The sequence below is a fragment of the Sapajus apella genome, unplaced genomic scaffold (genome assembly GCF_009761245.1).
Source record: "Sapajus apella isolate SASKATOON/1434 unplaced genomic scaffold, GSC_monkey_1.0 scaffold30, whole genome shotgun sequence".
Taxonomy (NCBI): domain Eukaryota; kingdom Metazoa; phylum Chordata; class Mammalia; order Primates; family Cebidae; genus Sapajus; species Sapajus apella.
Window position 1 is genome coordinate 17,996,806 of NW_022436970.1, and position 22,142 is coordinate 18,018,947.

Genomic DNA, 22,142 nt, shown 5'->3' on the forward strand with positions numbered 1-22,142 from the left:
CAACGTAGCACATAATGTTGGGCTTAATTTTCCTTATACAGCTCCTGTAAGCAGTCTGCCTTCTACAAGGCTCTATAATTGTGTTCGTTCCTAGACTCTTCCTTCATTTTACCCTCAAAGTACTTAGGAAGAAGCTTGGCAGACAGACTGTGCCGGTTCAACAAAGCCTAGCTATATTGATATCACACTCAATGGGAAAGTGAATAAAAAGTACAAATTTGATAATGTGATATAAAAAGAATGTTTTATTTTAAATAATTTATACATTATGTTTTCTGGTCATTTTTAAGTTTTGTGTCAGTATCTGTGACTACTAAGAGAGGGCACAAAAACAATTTTTCAAAGAACAAACCACTGTAAAATAGCATGCCTCAGAGGTTGGAAGGATGGGAGAAGTTGGAAACAAAAAAGAACATGTTGACTGCACGGTAGTTACGAATAGAAAGGAGAAGTTTAATAATATGATCATACTGTTTCAGGAAAAAGAACATACTGCTTCTGGAAACCAACTCAAGCAAATACACAAGTCTAAAGCAGGCTGAGTTTATTTTTCCTACCTCGGAGGAACTAGAGGCATGTTAAGAGAGCTTTTACCTCTGTAATAATACACAAGAAAGTACAGAACCAGAGGCTACAAGAAATTGATGAGTTTTTATGAGTGTTGGACATCAGTCACCTATGGTTGTTATTTTTATTACCCTGTTTAATTTGTTTTGATATTATAATTCAGTCAGAGAAATTTGTTTTAATCAAATGAAAACAAGTTTATTAATAAAGTGAATCATGATAATTCCAAATTAACAAAGGTCCTCAGATTTATTTAATGGGATTTTGTATAAAAACATCTCTGGCTATTTTAACAATATATTTTTATTTTGCTACTTTTTAAACCTTTAAGATGGGCATGGGCAATATTACAATTTCTTGCCTGGATCCTTTGTGGTAGACTGTGACAGAAAGAAATGAACCCATGGAGAAAAAAGTGCACAGAGAAAAATGGCACAGAAGCGAACTCTCCTCAGTGCAATTAGACAAATCCCTAACTCACTTTTCAGCACATATTTATTTAGAATTCAGAGAATTTTAAAAATGTTTATTTACTTCCCTTCAGAGAGGGAATCTGACATGACTCATTTACATCACAGAGATATACAAACTTCATAATGCTATTATTTCACTGACAAAACAACAGAAAATTAATTGCTATCATTTTAATAAAGGTAATAGGAACCAGGGTCATATTTTGTAATTTATTATGATATTCTGAGTTTGGGAAAAACCCATTCATGGAATTTTTTTTAAAAAGGTGTAAAATTTGAGGAAGACCCAAACTAAATTCCTAAGGGAAAAATATAGAAAAAAAATGATACAGAAGCTATGTGAATATCAAAGTAATGCCAATGACCTAAGTTACTAAACACTGAGGATCATTACTTATGGAGTCATTACACTCACGAAAATAATTCTAGAGCAGAAGTAATGTGAAACAGAAAAGCCAGCATCAACACAATGTGATTTGTTCTCCATTAAAAGCCCAAAGATGCTGATCTCCAATTATGTGGATAGTCACATTTTAGTTACAAAATCAAATTCGATTTAATTATGGAAAATCAAATTCCACCTATATGTATTTTGCAAGATAATGTTTAAAATTGGTATATATAAAAAAATAGGTACAAAAGAAATCAGATTTCCAAACTAGAACCCTGAAATTAGGCAACCACAATACATTTGAACAGAGTTACAAAGCTTAATATGGGGCTTCAGAAGCATGACATGTTAGTATATGCCACCATGATTTGGAAAAGTGAATTAAAACTTGAAAAAATAAAATGAAAAAGAATAGCTTTATCAAATTAACAAAGCAGGCTAACTTAATACATTATCTGAAGTCAGCTTATTGAATCAGTAAAGCACTTGGGTTGATAATTTGAATTCACTTTATCAAAAAATATCATCATTTATTAAAACAACATGACATCAAAGTCTTGAAACATCTCATTCCTCATCTATGTGTGTCACCACCTTTAGAATTTAGGCCAAAGGTTGCATTCAGGTGATAAGGTCTGACACAGCTACTAAATAGTTTTTAGTATATTGACATATCTCAATTCTGGCTGATAAAAAAAACACCCCCAGGGCCCTCCAGAGACCATCTCCCAGCTCCGTTAGAATCTTGTACTCCCAAGATCCAGCATCCGGAGTGAATGCCAGAAGCAGAGGAAACCTCCAGACCCTACCCAGTCATTGACATTATCTTGTTTTATGATTAGTCTTGTTTTATGATTAGTACATTGCTGAATAATTTTAGAGTTATCACTGAGGAGGCCTGTTCTTCATTTAAAATATTTTTCCCATGAAGCTGCTATGTATTAAATATGTGTGAGCTATTCATATTTAATATTATACTTTAATTTGGTGGATTTTTTTAAAAAGTCTCCATTAGTAGATTTCCGGTGGAAATATCTTTTAAGCAGGTAGTCAGCATTCTGTATATTTAGGAGAAACTGGACGGGGTTGAACATATCGGACAGATATAGAGCAAATGTATAGTAAACCATTCACCCAACTTATTTCACTATTTTTATTGCTGTTATACATAAAGTCTTGAAGGGTGTATCATGCTTTTGAGATTATCATTCAAAGGGAAAGGAGTCTTCTGGAGATTTCTAAATAGAGAAAGCAATGTAAGATATGATTAATCATTTTTAAAAAATCTTCGGTGCATTAACTTTGAATTAAAGGGCAAAAAAAAAAAAAATAACCATGGTAATAAATAAACCAGTCAAGCCAAATAAAAAGGATAGATTTTATCACAAGGAATATGTATGAAATATGTAGCATAACAATGAAAAATAATCTTTATTTGTCATGATCAATATCTTTTCCATATTCCCCAGCTTATCAAATTCATTGAAGTGATTGTGTAACTTGACATTTTTTCAACATAGGGTGTTTATAATAGCTAGGATAATTCTTTGATTTTTCTATTATGAAGTTTTATTTTATTTTCTGTTTAATTATTTTGTGACATATATGACATTGAATTCCTAATAGGGATGTATGACAGTAATTCATCTGTTTAGTTTGCAAAGCTTGCTTGAATTGCAAAGTTCAAATTTTAGTAGACCAGATTGCTCTGTTAGTGGATGGAAAGAACTCTTTCAACCTGTAGAATTCAGTAGTTTTGAAAAAGTTGGTAAGCATATATACTATAGAATTCTTATTTTTAAAATTCATTTTGTAAGATCATGCATTAAATATTTTTTAAAAATAATTGCTCACTAAATCAAACATTACCGGATGTGTATATCATAGCAATAAAATGTATTTTAGGATTTTACTTTACGTTAAACACATCATAATCACTAAACTTTCAGATGTATTGTGTGCCTGAGAAGAAGAACAAGTCATAATGGTGTAATTTAGTTCATAAAGGGGCCTGTGATTTTAAAGCAGTAAAAAAAAAAAAAAAAAAAAAAAGACTTTCCTATTCTAAAAGAAGAACATATTCCCCTAAACTTTTAGAAGCCAAATATTTGGGGAAGTAAGCCTCAGTACTGAAGGATATCCTGTACTAAAAGGTGGAAAGGGTTGATATAAAATGTGTATTTATGTAAGTCAGTTTTTTTATCACTCTAATGGAAGAAAATATTTCTCTTAACTCAAATTAGGAAATTATTATACATTTTATATATATTTATATAAAAAGGCATAAGTAGCAAGCATATGACATAAAGAAATGGAAGAGTAACAACAGTATTTGACAATGCATGCTTTTTACAATGTGTCTAACAAAAAGGATATTTTCCCAGCTCAAATATCCAGTACTGACATGCATGGTGTTTTCTCAAACTGTCAATTTGGTCATATTGCTAACTGCTTAATCAAAAACATTTCACTGTAGAGTATGAATGGTAGAATACCTGATTTCAAAAAGGATTTCTGAAACTCAATACCTTCTTTAATATAAACAAAAAGGAAAAATCGGGGATATATAGGAAATACCAAAAATGAAAATTTTTATTGCAATCTAGTAATTTTACTTGTTACTTTTTGCTGCATTTAATCAGAATATAATAACAGGTGTGTATAGTCCATAACCTCTAGCTGGTGATTCCATGGTCCACAGTCACTTTTCACTGTAGCATGTTCAAAATCATTCAGGAACGCACTATTCTCAAGCAGTCTATATAATGAAAACAATGTACATGTAACACAAGGTTCATCCAAATTTGTGTTTTTTTTCCACATATCACACAATGTACAATTATATAACAAAGACATAAAACAACATAGAAACAAAAGTGAAACTGACAATAAAAATAAAGTTGGGATAGTCTTAATCGGGAACTAATTTCTTCTTCAAGTTTCCAGTAAATCTCAAAATGTATTTAAAAACTAAGGAGCACTTGGTGGCCAGCAACCAAATTACGAAATGAACATATCATTGTGCAGCGGGGATGTCTTGCCGAAGGAATAACAAATGTCTGTAATTCTTAAGTTTGGATAAAGGCAGTGGAATGAATTTAGAAATATGTCCACTTTTCACAATTCACTATAGAATTTTCTTTTCACAGTCCCCATGTTTGTATAAATAGTTCTTCTCTGAAAATAAAAAACAGTTAAAACATTTTCTCCCAATGAAAAATGCATACAAATACACCAATTTATTAAGGTAATATAGAGCATGGAAATGCATTCACCTAGTTCGAGAATAGTTGATAGGCTTGAGGAGTTTAGAAGAGATTAGCTGTCAAGCAAATTCAACTGGAGACAAATTAGGCTAATATAGATATAGACTATCAAGTGCAAAACGTAAAGCCATTGTGATATCTGATGACAAAATCGATGTACACATGGACAACTGGTGTTAATGAAACCTTTTGCATTCAAATTTTATAGTATAAAATTTGACATGACATGCTGCAATTAATTTTGATGAGATGAGCTACATATTCATGCAAAAAGAGTTCATAAATTGTGTAAGTACCAACAATATTTAGTGTATAAATTTTGAGTAGAATGTTGCCAAATTACATAAAGAAAGTAGTTACCAGTTTTAAATATTAACTTCAGCTATACTGAGACTGCATATCTATTCTATTTTCTTAATTTGAAAACCTTGGGTTTCTTCTAGTATTTCTTTGGAGAAAGTTCATCAATTGTAGTATCTTTACCTTAAAACATGTAAAATGTAGATTATTAATTTGATATCTTTCTAAATTATATTTCAGTACAATGCGTGATGGTAAGAATACTAACATTTGTTTTAAAGGTATGTATTCTGAGAATCATATCTCCTATAAACATTGAACCCATCGTATTTCTAATAATGAAATGTCATGAAACACATATCTCAGGAAATAATGGATAAATAGCACATTCCCTAAAAAACTACAAGACAGTTGCAACAAAACAGAATACGACAAAGTAGGAGAAGGAACCAAGGGCATTTGCTTACCTTGAATTGTCTTTTTAGACCCTAGTTGTGTTGTATTCAGATTCATGTTTGCTTAGAGACCCAATGAGGCAGAACCTGGAATGTTACGGCTATTTCACTCATCAAAGTACTATTTGCACAAACAAATACATGTATACAAATATTTACTTAAAAGCATTTTTAAAATTCAGAAAACTGTGGAAATAGACATGTCAGCATGCAAAACATATCAAATCAACTAAATATTTTAGGTCTTAAGGATGTGTAATGAAGGGAGAAAGTAGGTCACAATTTATAAAATAAACTAAATGCTAGTAAACATGCAAAACAAAATACAAGTTGATAAGAGTTCTGAATTTAAAATAATATTTCCTAAATTTAAATTTTTTTACTCAAAACTTTCACTCATTTTAAGGCTAATATTACAACACAGAAAATATTGTATTTATAGTAAAAGGAAAAAAAATCAAATGTTTCTACTATTTCTTACAACATTTAGGTGTAAATGATGAGTATATCATACTATACTATGCAATTCCTAATATAAATATAATGTTACATGTGAAAGAAAAGAATTTTTGTGTTTCTACCAAAAATAAATACATTATATTGAAAAATATGTTATTTGGGGATTAAAATTGTTTATCAAGATGGGTAAGCCATCTTGGTAAGGCAATTGCTTCCAAATATCATTTAATATCTCAAAATATATAAATATTGATGAGAGAAACATTAATGATCACATGGCAGCAAGTGTGCAATATAAATCTGTATTATAAATTAAAAGCTATAATTTAATAAATGTGTATATGTTTAGAAATAAAGTATCTTTGGTCTCTGTGTACATATGTGTTCACACAAATATACATACCATGCACATATATGAGGTTTAGGAAGAATATGGATAGCAGTAAGGAAAAAAGAAGAGGAAAATATTGGAAAACTATGGTTTAAATCATTAATTAAAGGGAAACTGAAATATGAAGACAAAATAGAAGACAACATTCTGGAAGCATTTCAGTCCTCAGGTTATAGCTGTCATCAAAAAATCTATTGATACTGACCGCTGGACGGTTTTATCGTGTCTGGACAGCCTGTGACTGGTGGTCGGCACCTCTTCGATTTCATCTATGTCACAGGCATCTGCAGCATCTTGCGAGTAGTTGTGTTTCATGACAAGGATATTTCTTCTGTTCATGGGTGGGATGAGGGGTTTTCCTGGCTGTGTGGGCATCTCTGTCAAGATAGAAGCATCTCTTGTGCTGAGGTTACTGCGGCTGCCTTTCGTGCTGGACAGCTGTGATCCACAGTGATGGTCATGAATGCATTTGGAAGATGACCTCCGCAGTTTATGGTAATTTTCAAAGTCATCTGCCACATCTGCAAAGTCAGCTGTAGCTCCCGTCCCTCTGAGAGTACATAACTCATAATGAGGAGGTTCAAATACCTCCTGGAAAACTGTCTGGTCAAAGTCTGATTTCCTTTGGACATATTTTTTACGAGGCTGTTTGATCTGTACAATGACAGAGATGATAATGAGGATGATCACGATGCAGGAAGTCACGCCAATGACAGTCCCACTGGTGTTGGTCAGCTGGTCCAGCAGGCTGGTTTTCCTCTTCTCTGTAGGTTGGAGAGAGTGAAAACAACAAACGGACAAAACAAGAAGCAACACAGTAAACATTAACATTACAGTCAAAATGTGTATTAAAAACTTAAAACAAGCTGAGCACAGAATTTTTACAGGCTTGTCATAGCTTAAGAAAATATTTAAAAATAAATGCAGGGTCTCATTTTTCACAAAAAATCCACTGATAAGCCTTACAAATAGCCCCCTCCACCCATTGCTCAGCATTTCAGCTTAAAATACACACATGCACACACGCACACACACACACACACACACAATCTATAAAATAACAACAATATTCTGATATAAAGAATAATTCAATTCAATCTGAAGACACACACTTTTGGAACGATGGCATGGACTTTTTCCCAAATGAAATAATCACAATTGGTAAATAAATTATTTTAAAAACTCAACCAATTAAAGCCTGGTTTAATGAAACTCAGGAAATTGTCCGAATGGTGTACATCAAGTGGAAATAAATTTATACAAATCAATCTATTAAATGTCCTTAGGAACAGTGAAAGTCTGTGGCATTTGAGCCTTGACTTGCTTCCTCCACTCTTGATTCACCATGATGGGAGCCCTACCTAGGGAGCTATGGACAATGTAGGGCACCCTCTCCCTGCCACTCTCAGTTAAGGGAGTTATGGCATCTCCTAAGGAGGGGAAAGGTACCATTATTTCTCAATGCCCAACCAGATCCATGTTGGATATGCTCTTTTCCAGTCTGAGTGGGTGAGATGTATGGGGCTCCCAAGGTTCCTCCTCTCAGTCTCCACTTGGAGGGCAGGAGCTCAACACCAGGTGTCTCCAGTGTAGAATGCCAGGACTGGATCATGCTTACCCCAGTTCACTGATACAGAAGAACTGGTGGAGTGGCAAGCTGACAAGACCACATGGTAGCAACCACACCCAACTCCTCTGTGCATAAACAGACCTGCATCTCTATTTCTGCCCCTACCCAGAACACTAGCGGTGAAGTTGTGCCCAGAAAGAGAGTCAGGCTACAAGTACAGAAAACATTAGAGCTTCCCCTAAATAAAGTTAACTTGAAATGGTGTGTGGAGAAGCTCAAGCCTAAAGATAATTTCAAAAACTATGGAAATTTTTTGGTATGCAATTAAAAGGCAGTTAGTGCATTAAGAGCAATAAGACAAATCTTAGAACACCTAGAAGTTTAACAGAACAAGTTAGGAGAGTAACAGCTAAGGAGAGTCCTCCTGGGTTATAACAACTCACAAAGGCTAGATTCAAGGACTACCCTTGCAATTAATAACATTTAATTGACCAGACTATAAAACAATTTATAATCTTGGGCATTGCTGAAAGCAGTAGAGCCATCAGTCGGCAATTGATGGAGACTAACAACTGGCTGCAATGCCAACAGGGATGATAGCTAAATAGAGAGGACAGGAAATGAGACGCAGAGAGCCCTGATAAAACCGTGCTGCCCAAGGGTGATGGTGCAAAGCTCAAGGCAGTGGCCTCTGTGGTGCAACATTAGAAACATCACTGAAATGGTCCAGCCAAGTCTACATTTAGAAACAAACAAGAAAACTACAGAATGAGTATCCAGAGATGCTACAAATCTAACACGTGATTTTCAACAAATCATTGTAAGGCATGTAAAGAAACAGGAATGTGAAATGTATAAATAGGAAAAAAAAAAAAAAAAAAAACAGGCAATGAAAGGACCCTTGGGAAACCAGATATCAGAGATAGCAGACAAAGATTTCCAAGCAGCTGTAATCAACATGTCTAAGGAACTATGAGTGAAGAAGCTAAAGAAGGTGCTCATCAAATAGAAAATATTAATGAAGAAATATAAATCATACAAAAATGGAAAGTCTCGAATTGAACAGTGCAATTACTAATATGATAATATTCTGGAGCCTCAACAGTGCATTACAGCTGGAAGCAGAAAGTGTTAGCTTACTTTATAAAGATAAAGGAATGAGAATGGTGCAATAGGAAAATGATTTTAAGACAAGAATGCAGAACTATAACAGAGCCTCAGAAAAAAAGAAATGTGGCAAATCGACAAGCACGCTCACATAATGTAATGGGAGTATAAGAAACAAAGTGAGATGGAAAGTAACAGGAACAACAACAAGAAAAACCAGAAGAGCTAAAGCTTCCCAAACTTAAGTAGAAAACTCACATCCAACTTCAACAAGCTCCAAGCAGGAGAAATGCAAAGATATCCATGCAAAGACATATGACTCTAAAAATGTTTTTTTTTTTTTAATCTTGAAAGCAACAGAGAAAAAATGAGAAAAAACCTCATCATAGAAAGAAGCCCCAATCAGATTAACAGCTGAGCTATCCTCAGTAGAGGCCAGAAAGCAACAGGATGACACATTCCGTGCTGAAGCAAAGCAAAGCAAAACAAAACCAAACAACAACTACCAAAAAAACCAACAGAAACCTGTCAACCCAGAACCTACTATCCAGCAGACCTACCTTCAAAAATGAAATAGACATTGTAAGAGAGACAAAAATGAAGACAATTCAAAGACAAAAGAGCTTCCTTAAAATAAATACTGAAGAGAGTTCATGTTGAATACAAATGACCTCAGACAGTAACTCAAATCCATATGAAAAAACTGAACAACTAATAAATTAAACAGGCAAGTCAATACAGTCTATAACAGTGATTATGGAAATAATTGCAAACGACAGTCGAGTGGCATCTTTCTTCTTCAGTCTTCACTTAACTTTTTAAAAAAGCAATGTTCTGTGTATATAATCGTAAGGTTGGACTATAACTTACATAAGTGCAATATACGTAGTGACAATATGGTATAAACAAGGTGGGAACAAAACTGTTACTGAGTAAGGAAATGACACCAGGGTAATGCAAATATACAAAAACAAATGCAAATGACACCAGGGTAATGCAAATCTACAAAAATCAGAAATAGTAAATAAGAAGGATTGTGTTTAAAAATTACACTAATATATACTTGCTGTCCTTTCTTTTACCAACCACTTTAAAAGAGAGTTGTATAAAGTAATAATTATTGCAATGTATTTTTTGTTGGGTTTGTAACATTTAAAATGTAATATGTACAAATATAATTGGAAAAAAAGAGAGAATAGAACTATATAGGAAAAATGTTTCTGTTTCTCACTTTAATCGAGTTAGTATAAATCTAAAATACATTATGAGAAGTTAAGTTGTATGTTATAAGTCCTAAAGCAACTAAGAAAATAAGTAAAAACAAATTTATTAACAACTGTAAAAGAATTAAAATATTGCACTAGAATATACTAACTTAACGAAAAAGAAAGAAAACAGAAAAAAATACATGAGACATTTAGAAACAAAAAGTATAATGGAATATGTAAGTCCAACTACATCAAAGACAGTACTAAATGTGAATGTATAAAACAACCCAATGAAAAGGCAGAGATTCTTAGACTGGATAAAATAAAAGATACAAATATGAGCTGTCTGCAAAAGAAACACCTTATAGTCGCACATACAGATAGTCTGAAAGTAAAAGCGTGTAAAAGAATGGAAAGCAAATCATAAGAAAGGAGGAGTAGCTATACTAATGTTAGACAAAATAAAACTAAAGAAAAAAAATGCACTAAATCTACAAGATTGTTTTTTAGTGATAAAAGTGTCCTGAGGAAGATATAACAATTACACACATATATGAGTTTAGTGACCAAGCTTGAAATTACATGAAATAAAAATTTTACAGAAGTGAAGAAAGTAGTAGACAATTCAACTATGACAGCTGAAGCATTTAACACACATTTTCAATAACGAATAAAACATAGCAGAAAATCAAAAGGCAAACAGAAGGTTTGAACAATGCTGTAAACCTAATACACACAACAGGCATCTACAGAACACTATCCAACAATAGCAAATACGTATTCTTTTCAAGGGTACATAGAACAAACTTTAGGCTACACCGCATGCTTGTCGTTGATATAACCTCCATAAATTAGAAATGACTGCAATAATAAATTTTTTTTCTCTTATCACAGGAAAATGAATTAAAAGTTAGAAGAATCATTTTTCTTTCTGAAAAAAAAAACAAATATGGAGTTTCATAATGCACATACACTCACATTTGTTGATTGCCATCACATGTCAAACATTTCTTAACATATATAGAAACAAATTTACAGAGGACAAAGCCAATGGTGACTACTTATTAACAGGTATGCAATAAGATCACTCAGAAAGTAATTTCTAATCCATTCAGAAGTAGACACGAAAGTAATCAAAAACATCCCAACATCAAAATAGTTGATAGTGTAACTGTCTTTCTTACTGACTGTATGAAGCATAGAATACTGTAGTATTGTTTCTCTGCTTCTATGCACAGAAGGCATTTTAGTAGATAATACTGGACTTCAAGCATGAAAGAGTTATTTGCCTATTTTCTTTTGCCAATTGTTTAATATTGGATCTCAGTAAAAGGCTTTACATGGCAATTTCATCTTAACTAAAACATACAATATCTATCATCTAGCCAAGGATCCCTGTCTACATAAACAAGCCTTTATGTACAGACAAGGGAAGGAGGCAAGGGCACTGGGAGCTATGTTCACTGGAAAGAAGAGCATTTTTGTAGCAAAACAAGTGGAGTGAAGTAGCTGAAAGTATTTGAAAGTACAAATGCTCCTTCAATATATTTTATCTCTACAGTATGTACATAACGTCCAATGAAGTCAACTGGAATGAATGAGAGGTGTAGCCAAAAACAGATGATATCACACGTGATAGGAAAGTAGTGTGTGCCCCTGAAAGCTCCCGTTTTCTTTTCATAGCTTTGCAGGTTCTAATCAGGCGATGTCTTTAATGAGAATTCAAGTGCTAAGGTTAGTGCATGAATAAAGAAACATCTGGACACAACATGAGTAAAGGCTAAGAAAAATGCTTCCAAATTGATTATAAGACATATGCAGAGCTCATAAAATGCACTAGATACTCTTATTTTAAAGACTGTCTGATGTATATAAACTTCTACCTCAATCCACAGGGAGGAGATGTTTTCAAATTTCAGGGACTCATCATTACCTTTACAGTGATTTTCATCCCAAGGATACACACAGTTTTGGAGTCCATTGCAGACCAAAGTATTATTAATACACATGTTACTATGGCAGAAGAATGTATTGCCTTCACAAGGAGCTAAAAACAAGAACAAGACAAAGGAAGAAAGTTATAACTGTTCAGCACTAAATCACTCACATTACAGGTCTAAAAATAAAAATATTAAACTGATAATTTGCCACAAACTGAGACAAATGATCTGCCGTGTGATTTCAAAAATGGTGTGGTAGTGGTAATTATTTCCTGTGTTACTAAAAGTGCTGGCATTCCTCTAGAGAGACTCAGTTTAAAAAAATGCTGTAGGGTATTTTCCATCATTAAAATGAGGTGCATTATCCACATTTTTTAATAGGCATATTTATTTAGCAAACCTGAAGCATCTACCATGTGCATAAATTATACTTCATACAGAAATTAAGGATGTATACATTTAGTTTTATTGTGCAAAAACACTTAATTGAAATATTAAAATAATTTTGAAGAATGCATACTTAACCAAACACTAACAAATAAAATATGCTAATGCAAACCCTGTGACATTACTTAATAAAAAAATGCCATGGAAATTGAAAATCATCAAAAAATTAATCCTGAACATAAAGTTATGCTTACCACATTTGATATATATGGTGATAAAATTAGCTTACTATCTGTGTATTTCAGACATTCTAGTGATGTGATGTACAATGATCATTATCTCCAGATTACAATGCACAGTGAGGGGACTGGGAGGTAAAGTAAGAATTTCAAGAAAGTATAAAATATGGCTAAATAATAATGAGAAAAATGTGAGTTTAATATAGCAATGTAAAATGTTAGGTATGATTTCAATATTAGGAAAAATACATTTGTTTATCAGAGTGACAGAATAGTTTAAGTGATCAGTCTCTACAGTAATATTGCATTGTGGATTACGGCGTACAGAAAGTGCTCTTAAAGCTAACTTTTGTTTTTACCTTTGTATTCACTCCACATATCAGATAAAATGCAATTTGAGTGTTTCTCTTTCAACAATGGGTTTACAATCCTTTTAAGGATAGGCATTCTAGCAAAATCTACACACGAAACCCATTAACTTCCAGTAAGTAGTCAATGAAGATTTTAATGATCAGTACTATTTAGCCACTGCAGTCATGTTATAATGAGTTTTTTTCCCTTTCAAAACTGTATACCACGTAAGTTTTAGAAAGTTAGCTTCTTTACTAATCAAAACTATCAAAACAGTACTTTGCAACTTGATATACTTAAGGCAACTTTCTATATTTTAATACTCCCAGAGAAATCCTTTTAAAAAAACAACACTCAAATTCTGAAAACGAAAAATAAGGCTAACACATAGCTAATTCAAGCAACGTGAATTCCTGGTTCTTCATCCCTACCTCCTCCCCAACCCAAAAGAGTTTCCTCTTTGTTAATTTCGACTTCACCTTCCTGGTTAAAGAGTAAAACGCATGTAACAGTAATTTTGAAAAATGAAAATTAGAGTAGAAAACACGTAGTAGTCATTTTGGAAAAAAGTATCACGCTTAAAATTTTATTGTGCTACTGATTTGTTAAGTACTGTTCTGTATAAACCTTTCATAATGTAAAATTTAATCATCCAATATATTATTGCAGAGACCTGCTGCTTAGTGATCAACTAAACTTGAATTTCTGCAGCTGATCATAATGACTTTTGCAGAACTGATAAAGTCTGTTAAGCAGATAGTGAATGTTGTCAAAATTTGTACACTGCGTATAATGGAGATTTTGGCAAATTTTATATTAGAATGGCTGCAAAATGCTTGTGTAAAAATGCTTAAAATACTTATTACCTAACAAATTGTAGTAGTTTTGAAAGTACAATTACCCACCAAGTAAGAAATACCATTAAAAAGAAGATACATATTTACTGACCTTCTATAATGAGTAGGAAAAAATATTGCAATTATTATTAAATAGGATCGGATAGTTTAAAAATTTAAACAAAATAAAAATAACATTGCATTCTGGGAGTGAAGTGCAATATTATGTTGGTAAGAGCACTGAAATTTGAATTCCAAATAATCCAAATGTGATTGTGTTTGTTTCTGCTGCTTAGTAGTTGTGAAACTATCAATGTTCAGGATCAGTTATTAAATATTAATGATTTTATCAAGAATGCAATAGGTAACCTAGGGATGTCAAGAAATCAAATTTTAACACGCTTCCTTGCATTAAATAATTATGCAAATGTGCTGGTTAATTGGGAGTAGGCCTCTCTTTTGTTTATGGTGTTTTCTGTGGGTTTTTTTGGTATTATTCTAGGTATTTCTCTATGAATTTTCTTCCTTACTTTTGCTAATAGTTACAGAATTGCTGTGGAAATGAAAAATAAAAACAAGCAAATCCTTACATGGTTAAGAAGCTATGTATACGCCGGGTGTGGTGGCTCACGCCTGTAATCCCAGCACTTTGGGACGCTGAGGCAGGTTTATCACCTGAGGCCAGGAGTTTCAGACCATCCTGGCCAACATGGCGAAACCTGTCTCTACTAAAAATATAGAAACTAGTTGGGCGTGATGGCGCACACCTGTAATTCCGGCTACTCGGGAGGCTGAGGCAAGAGAATCACTTGAACCTGGGAGGTGGAGGTTTCAGTGAGACAGAAATTGTGCCACTGCACTCCAGCATGGGTGACAGAGTAAGACCCTGTCTCAAAAAAATAAATAAATAAATAAATAAATAAATAAATAAATAAAAGTAGCAATGTGTAAAATTTTACCTACCTTGGACAAAAATAAATTTTGTTTTATAGACATCCAAAATTTAGCATTATATTCGGTTCTGAATTTCCTTTATATTGTTTGTCTGAATATTTCTCTCATGTATGCCATCATACATTAAAATTCTCATTTCTCTTATGGTTAAGAACTACAATGGCACTGCCGCCTGCAGACCAAATCAAGCCTACGTTTTTATTGCTCTTTCGAAGACTCACATGCACTCAGTGCACCAACGCCTGTAGCCCGTTGCTCCCAGCACACTCCTGACATCTCCAGCACCACCATGTCCACACACCACTCCCTCCTTCTACCTGCCCCAGATACCCCTTCTCAGTTCTGCCATCCAAATCACATCAAAACTCTATTATTCGTACAGTGGTAAAATATTACTCCAACCTGCCAGAAAACTTAGCCGTTCCTTAAATCCCACTTCACGTGTAATTTTTAAGTTTTAACAGTATATGTTTATCTTTTTTGTATACATTTGTTCTAGGCTTGTGACCATGCTTTGTTTAAAAAAAAAAAAAAGACAGTTTATGTTTAACTTCTCATAATGGCTTAGGCTTACTTGGCTTGTAGTAAATATTCAACAGATATTTTAAATTGATTAATGTTACTTACCAAAAGGTTAACTCTGACTGGGCCACATACCTCAGTATTCCAGAGGGTGGAAGACTCTAATAACTGTGTTTATTGGTGGATAACTAACCTTCAAGGCCACGGTCTTCCAGTGTAGCATGGAGTGATTATGGACAGCATGTATTCTCAGAAACTAAACCTCAGTACCAGGTCTTTTTCTTTTACTATTTCTGACAAAGCACATTTACAGAAGACTTATTCTATGTATGAGACTCAACGTTCATCATTAAAGCTATTCTCTCTTATGGACCAGCTGCCTTATTTTCTAGTAATCTAAAGGAAACTCAAGGTTTATTTATTATAAAGTGGCAGCCAAAGAAGTCACACTCCAAATGGCAAGTACCTCACACAGTTTCCAGGGTCACAAGAGTGAACACACAACTTTATACTTGTTTCTATCAGAATAGCAACTAGAGCTTCATATTGATGTTAAAACACGAAGAACATAGATGAAACAATTTGCCATAGATGAAACAATTTGCCATTGCTTTTTGTCACTGACTATTTGAAAGTGCATTTAGACATGAGACCCTCCAACTAATGTGATTTCACTTTATTGGGTTTATTGACATCACCATTTTATCATCCAGGTCTAACAATCCAAAGATGGAAACTGACTTATGTTTATGAAGTAAAATATTCTAGTCAGCCAAAATCATATCATGTATAAGCATATGATTGCTCTTGATTTAAAGCACTCACATAGAAAGCAGACACTACAACACTTCAAAATGAATCTTTCTTCACTGTTTCCTCCTCCCGCATACACCAATACATATGCATTTGTGCAAAGCGTTCATTTTTGGCTATGCAATAGACTGTAGATTAAACAAAGCTAGGAGAGTACTTCTCCAGACACATGAGTCTGGGATTGAAGAGTCCTGCCAACAGGACAGAGGGCTGAACTGTGATTTGGGCTGTCAGGAATGATAATCCTTAAGGGCAGATTGCTTCCTCTGTGAGCAAAAGCAGGTTTATAAGAGATGGTAGATCAGTAGATCGCAGTGATTAAGTCCCTTGCAGCCTGGCCACCAGGTCCCCAAATCCCACGGTTGCCTCTTTCATGCTCTTTGCTCTTGAGCTGATTAACCTGTCAGCTACTCAGTTACCACATCTGCATAATGGGGATAAAGATCTTACCCAAGCAATTTAACTATGCATGGAATGCAGTATAGTGTCAGCGGCCTGGTTGCAAATATTCCAAGATAAAATTGCAATCCGTTTTAGGAGAGTATTGTGCAGAGGCTGTGGAGTCAATATGTCTGATTTTCAAATATGAGTTACGTGATCTTGAGCAAATTCACCACCTTTTTCAGTTTCTGTCTATATCTATATAATGGGGATAATTATAACTATTACATAAAATTGTAAGAATTAAATGTGATAAAGCTTTAAAAACCCTAACAGATGCTGTCATATGGTGTATGATACATGAATGTTTTCTGTTCTTGAATTACTACCGTAGCTACCAAAACAAAAGCAAGTGAAACAAACACTTGCAATGTTAAGATGATATAAAAGTGACTTAATTGATATTAAATTTTTAGTTTGTAAAGTGAAGAAAGTCATTCGCAGATCCCTTGTTCACACTACATCAGAATGCATATTTCAAAGTCACATCGAGGACTTTTCTGAAACCTAAACCTCCTAGTTGCCTTATATGAGAATATATGCCTTTGTTACACCATGTTTAGTGTAAAATATAATTATGATCCAATTTTAAAAGAAAAGCAGAAAACAGAAATTATGCATATTAAATAAAATAGCAAAAGCATATCTGAATGTGTTTGTACTACTCAAGAGGAGGAAGGTTGAACTGTGTAAGACATTTGATTATGGAACAGTTCAATGAGACCATCAACATAACAGGTATTTTCTAACATCCAGCTGTAAAGACAGACATTCAGATCCCATCTTGGAAAATCAAGCCAGGCCATATGTAGAACAGAATAGCTCTCGGCCTTTTGGTTCCATTCTAAAATAAATGTTTTTGCAGACATGTTAATGATTTTATAGAATGAGACTTGGATAAAAGTGACAATATCATCTTATAATTTTAGTAACAAAACGTTCATGTTAATTTGTTAGATATATCCTGATTTTGATGTTATCTATGGGTGCATTAACTCTAATTTTAAAATTCCAAAATAAATGATCTCAAGTTAACGTTTATTCGAATATTTAATAATAAATTCTTTGGAAACATAAAATTTAGTATAATATTTTGCTGAGGAGAAGACCCTTAAGACTGAGAAATATGTTATGTTACTTTCAGTGATTCTCAGGGCCTTGTACCCACTGAAAGATTCAGAGATGTCATGAGGCAAAATACATCTGTTTAACTTTGTTTAATCCAAGTATTTCCAATCTTGTTTGCCACTTAATAGGTAAAATGAAAACAAAATTTAAAAAATATATAACTTTGCGAAGTGTTTCATCAGTTTCCAGCAATCATTATAGTGATAGAATTCTTAATTCTTAAGAGAACATTGAATGAGATGGGAGATTATTAACATGTAAAGTTGGGTAAAAAATAAGAATACACCTTTTTCAATGCATGAAAACTCAGATACCAATGAACTTATGGATAATTTTTCAGAAATGCAAAAGCCAAAATATTGGCAATGATTATATCTAGGATTTACTGAAATTATATTTCCTTTTTTTGGAGAAATTTTCCATATATACTTTTATGTATAAATATATGTATATATACATATATACATTAATAACATACACAAAAAACACAGTTTTATAATTAACGAAAAACTCCTAAGTTTTCATGAAAAAATACCAGACGTTCATCCAGAAAAAGTCGATTTTCACTTTCAGATTTTTAAATCAGGAAAGTAGTTTTTACGTAACATCTGCTATATTGCTTCAGAACTCTTGTTTTTTAAATCCTCATCTGTTCCCGCTGTTACCGCAAGGTGGCGAGCTTACATCAGACTTCAGTGAAAGAGCATTTTAATCCCTCACGGGGATGGCTAAAATAAACCATGAAAGCACCTGCAACAACACCTAAACCTATACATTCCTAATTCTTTAAATAAACAAATTATTTAGCAGGGGACAACAAATCTCTTACATATTTGAATCATGTAAGAGAAGACAAAAGAAAGCAACAACACTCAAAGGAAGTTTTACATGATTTATTTAATAAAGAGCTATAGAACATATTTTTTTATGTGAAAGGCCTAGTCAGAGATATACCTTTGATTTTAATGTTTATCTCATGTGGATATACACTGTTTTAATTCTGTAACTTGAAGGTTTTTAATTTATAAAAGCTACTTTAATGTTGAAGCCACTAAGTTTATTATATTAAGATTATTTATTTCCTTTTTTTTTTTTTCCTTTTCGAAATCCAGAAATCCACTAAATACTATTCAGGAAACGTTAAAACAAAATTGAAATAAAACCTGGCAGATTTATTTCTGAGACACTGATATTTCAACTATCCATGATTTATTAATAAATCATTGGTAATTTGTTCAAAGTCAAATAAGTCATCATATTATATCATGAAAACTTGGAAAAAGAAGTGATACTTGATCATATTATCCTAAAGACTCATTTTCACTGGAACACATGTTCTTTGGACTTCCAGTCTGGTTCTCTTCACCTCCTCTCCCCAGTCTGCTCATCTTGTTCTCTTCACACATTCTTGCTTCTTGTTTTCCTCAAATTCTTTTAACTCTAATTTTCAGCTTTGTCTCAGGCTTACCCAGCTCTGTGCTGGCCTGTGTGGGCACAGCCACAGGCTGTCTCACACAGAGTCACACACACTCATTTACCACACACACACACAGAGACACCACGCACACACTCTCACACGTTCAAACACGTTCATACACACAGCACACCCACACAGTCACAGTCACACCTCTAGGTCTTCTACTTCTGCTCTTTTTTTATTCTTCATCATTCCCTGATATTTAATTTGAATGGGACTGTCCACAGGAGAAGCTGCTGGGTGAAGAAACAGCTTCGAGTATGTATTAATCCGTTATCAGGCTGCTGTGAAGAAATACCCAAGATTGGTAATTCGTAAAGAGAAGAGGTTTAATTGGTTCACAGTTCCACATGTCTAGGGAGGCCTCAGCACACTTACAGTGCCTTCATGGTGGAAGGCAACACAGGCACTTCCTACATGTGGGCAGGTGAGAGAAGTGACAAGCAGCGAAGGAGAAAACCCCTTATAAATTCATCAGATCTCATGAGAACTCACTATCATGAGAACAGCATGGGGGGAAACTACCCCCATGATTAAATTATCTCCACCTGGTCCAGCCATTGACAAGTGGGGATTACTAAAATTCAGGTGAGATTTGGGTGGGAACACAGAACCAAGCCATAGCAGAGTACATTTACATCTTCTTGCTTTATTTCATGGGTTCCATTTTTATCAGCCTGGAAGATTTACTAAAACTTACTTTTTTAAATTAAAACTTTCTGATATTCAAGATGGTCTAGAATCCATTACTCTGTTTGGTGAGGGCTAGAAACAAATCTTAACACATGAATATGTAAATGTGACACATATCAGCATTATATAGTTAGGTCATGGATTCACACCGAACAGCAAAATCTAGCATACTTGCTTTTATTCATTACTAATTCTTATCTGCTCAGGTAACTAAGGTGATTTCCCCCCTGCCTTATCAGACCGCTATGCAAGTGTCTACAGACCCCTGCAGCCAAGACACTGAGGCTGTCACAGATCCCTTATTTCCTCTGTCCTCTCTCTGGGCTATTTTCATCAGACACAGAGACCACACTAACGAGGGGACTTACACCCCCACTCTGACTCTCATGTGAGATCTAGACTTACTCTGAACATTGAAATTCCTACTTATCATCTCCATTTGGAACTGTAATTACTATCCCAAATGGAATATCACTGATGGGCTTAAGGAAAATGATTATCACCCTACTCCTCTTATCCACGTTTTCCCCTTTAATTCTCACCTCCCACACCTTCCTGGCATTGACAAAGGGCACGGCCATCCCCTCAGGTATTCAGGCTAAAGGCTCAGCACCATGCTTGGGTCCTTTCTTCCCTGATACTCTTGAGCCAGTGACCATCACTTGAGTGGCTCTATCTCAACGCCAAACTCTTGGTCAAGTCTGCACTGCTGTGACTGAGCCGGGCCACAACTCACTCACAGCAATCTTACATGGAGTTCTGGGACACAGAAGCCACGGGGACCTTGGTCATTCAAAAGTGTAAATCAGGCCACATTTCACTTTAAGATACCCCAAAACACTTTCCAATAATGTTAATTTCCAAGCTCCTTGTACCCCATCATACACAGTAAGTGATTTATATTCTCAAAGCCTCTGCGCACTCTAAACATTTATAAAATTCTTCCTAACCTCAGATGTCACCCACCATAACCAGGTCACCACGCCCTCATCCTTCCCACCACACGACTCATATTGTTTTTTTTCACAACACTTACTAGGGCTTGGGCTAATCTCTTTGAGTTAACTTACCTGTGCCTTGTTGCTTCCTCGTATAAGAAAGCCTGGTAACCAGATGTACCGCTTTGTAGATGCTCCATAAACATTTGGTGACGACGGACCATATATAAGAATAAAAGTTCTTTTTTTTTTTTTTTTTTTTTTGAGACAGATTCACACTCTGTTGCCCAGGCTGGAGTGCAGTGGCACAATCTCTGCTCACTGCAACCTCTGCTGCCTGAGTTCAAGTGATTCTCCTGCCTCAGCCTCCCAAGTAGCTGGGATTACAAGCGTCTGTCATGTCATCGCACCCAGCTAATTTTTGTATTTTTAGTAGAGACAGGGTTTCACCATCTTGGCCGGGCTGATCTTCAGCTTCTGACCTCATGATCCACCCGCCTCGGTCTCCCAAAGTGCTGGCATTACAAGCATGAGCCACAGCGCCAGGCCAGAATAAAAATTCTTTTAGCAACACAATGGATATTGAATGTCTTCTCATGAATGTCTGACAATAATTTAAATTTTTTAAAAAACAGCAAAACTTTAAAAATAAACTTGAAAGAAAATAAATAAGACATTAGAGATAACAATTATGAGTAGTCAACTAAAGATGGAAATTTTTGAAAACTTCAAAAATGTGATTAAACATATATTGTTTGGCTGGGCACAGTGGTTCACACCTGTAATGCCGGCACTTCAGGAGATCCAGGTGGGTGGATCATTTGAGGTCAAAAGTTTGATAACTGCTTGGTCAACATGGTAAGACCCCATCTCTACTAAAAATACAAAAACTAGCCGGGTGCAGCAGCGTGTGTCTGTAATCACAGCTACTCAGGAAGCTGAGGTAGGAGAATTGCCCAAACCCAGGAGGTGGAGGTAACAGTCAGCCAAGATTGTGCCACTGCACTCCAGCCTAGGCACCAGAGTGAGGCTCCATCTCAGGAAAAAAAAAAGAAAAAAAATTATATATATGGAAAATGATTATCACCATATATAATATATATAATACATATGTATACATTATATAATATATATATGGTGATAATACATATATATATAATATATGGTGATAATCATTTTCCATATATAATTTTTTCTTTATATATATATATATATGTGTATAAAATCACCATATAC

The 22,142-nt window shown here is 34.3% G+C and overlaps 1 protein-coding gene across 8 annotated transcripts in view; it reads right to left on the reverse strand.

Annotated features, from left to right (window-relative positions):
- Positions 1-222: 222 nt before the first annotated feature.
- NETO1 (neuropilin and tolloid like 1) overlaps positions 223-22,142 on the reverse strand; it is a 118,718-nt gene continuing 96,798 nt past the window's right edge. For 5 of the 8 annotated variants that reach the window (XM_032293732.1, XM_032293736.1, XM_032293739.1 and 2 more), the window contains exons 8-11: positions 12,121-12,234; positions 6,508-7,066; positions 5,465-5,539; positions 223-4,608 (exon numbers count right to left, since the gene is read on the reverse strand). In XM_032293732.1, the coding sequence (XP_032149623.1) occupies positions 5,479-5,539; positions 6,508-7,066; positions 12,121-12,234 (734 nt within the window). In that variant the 3' untranslated portion in view covers positions 223-4,608; positions 5,465-5,478. Of the gene's footprint in view, positions 4,754-5,464; positions 5,540-6,507; positions 7,067-12,120; positions 12,235-22,142 lie in introns of all 8 variants that reach the window. The other 3 variants (XR_004273614.1, XM_032293733.1, XM_032293734.1) reach the window with 3 other exon arrangements.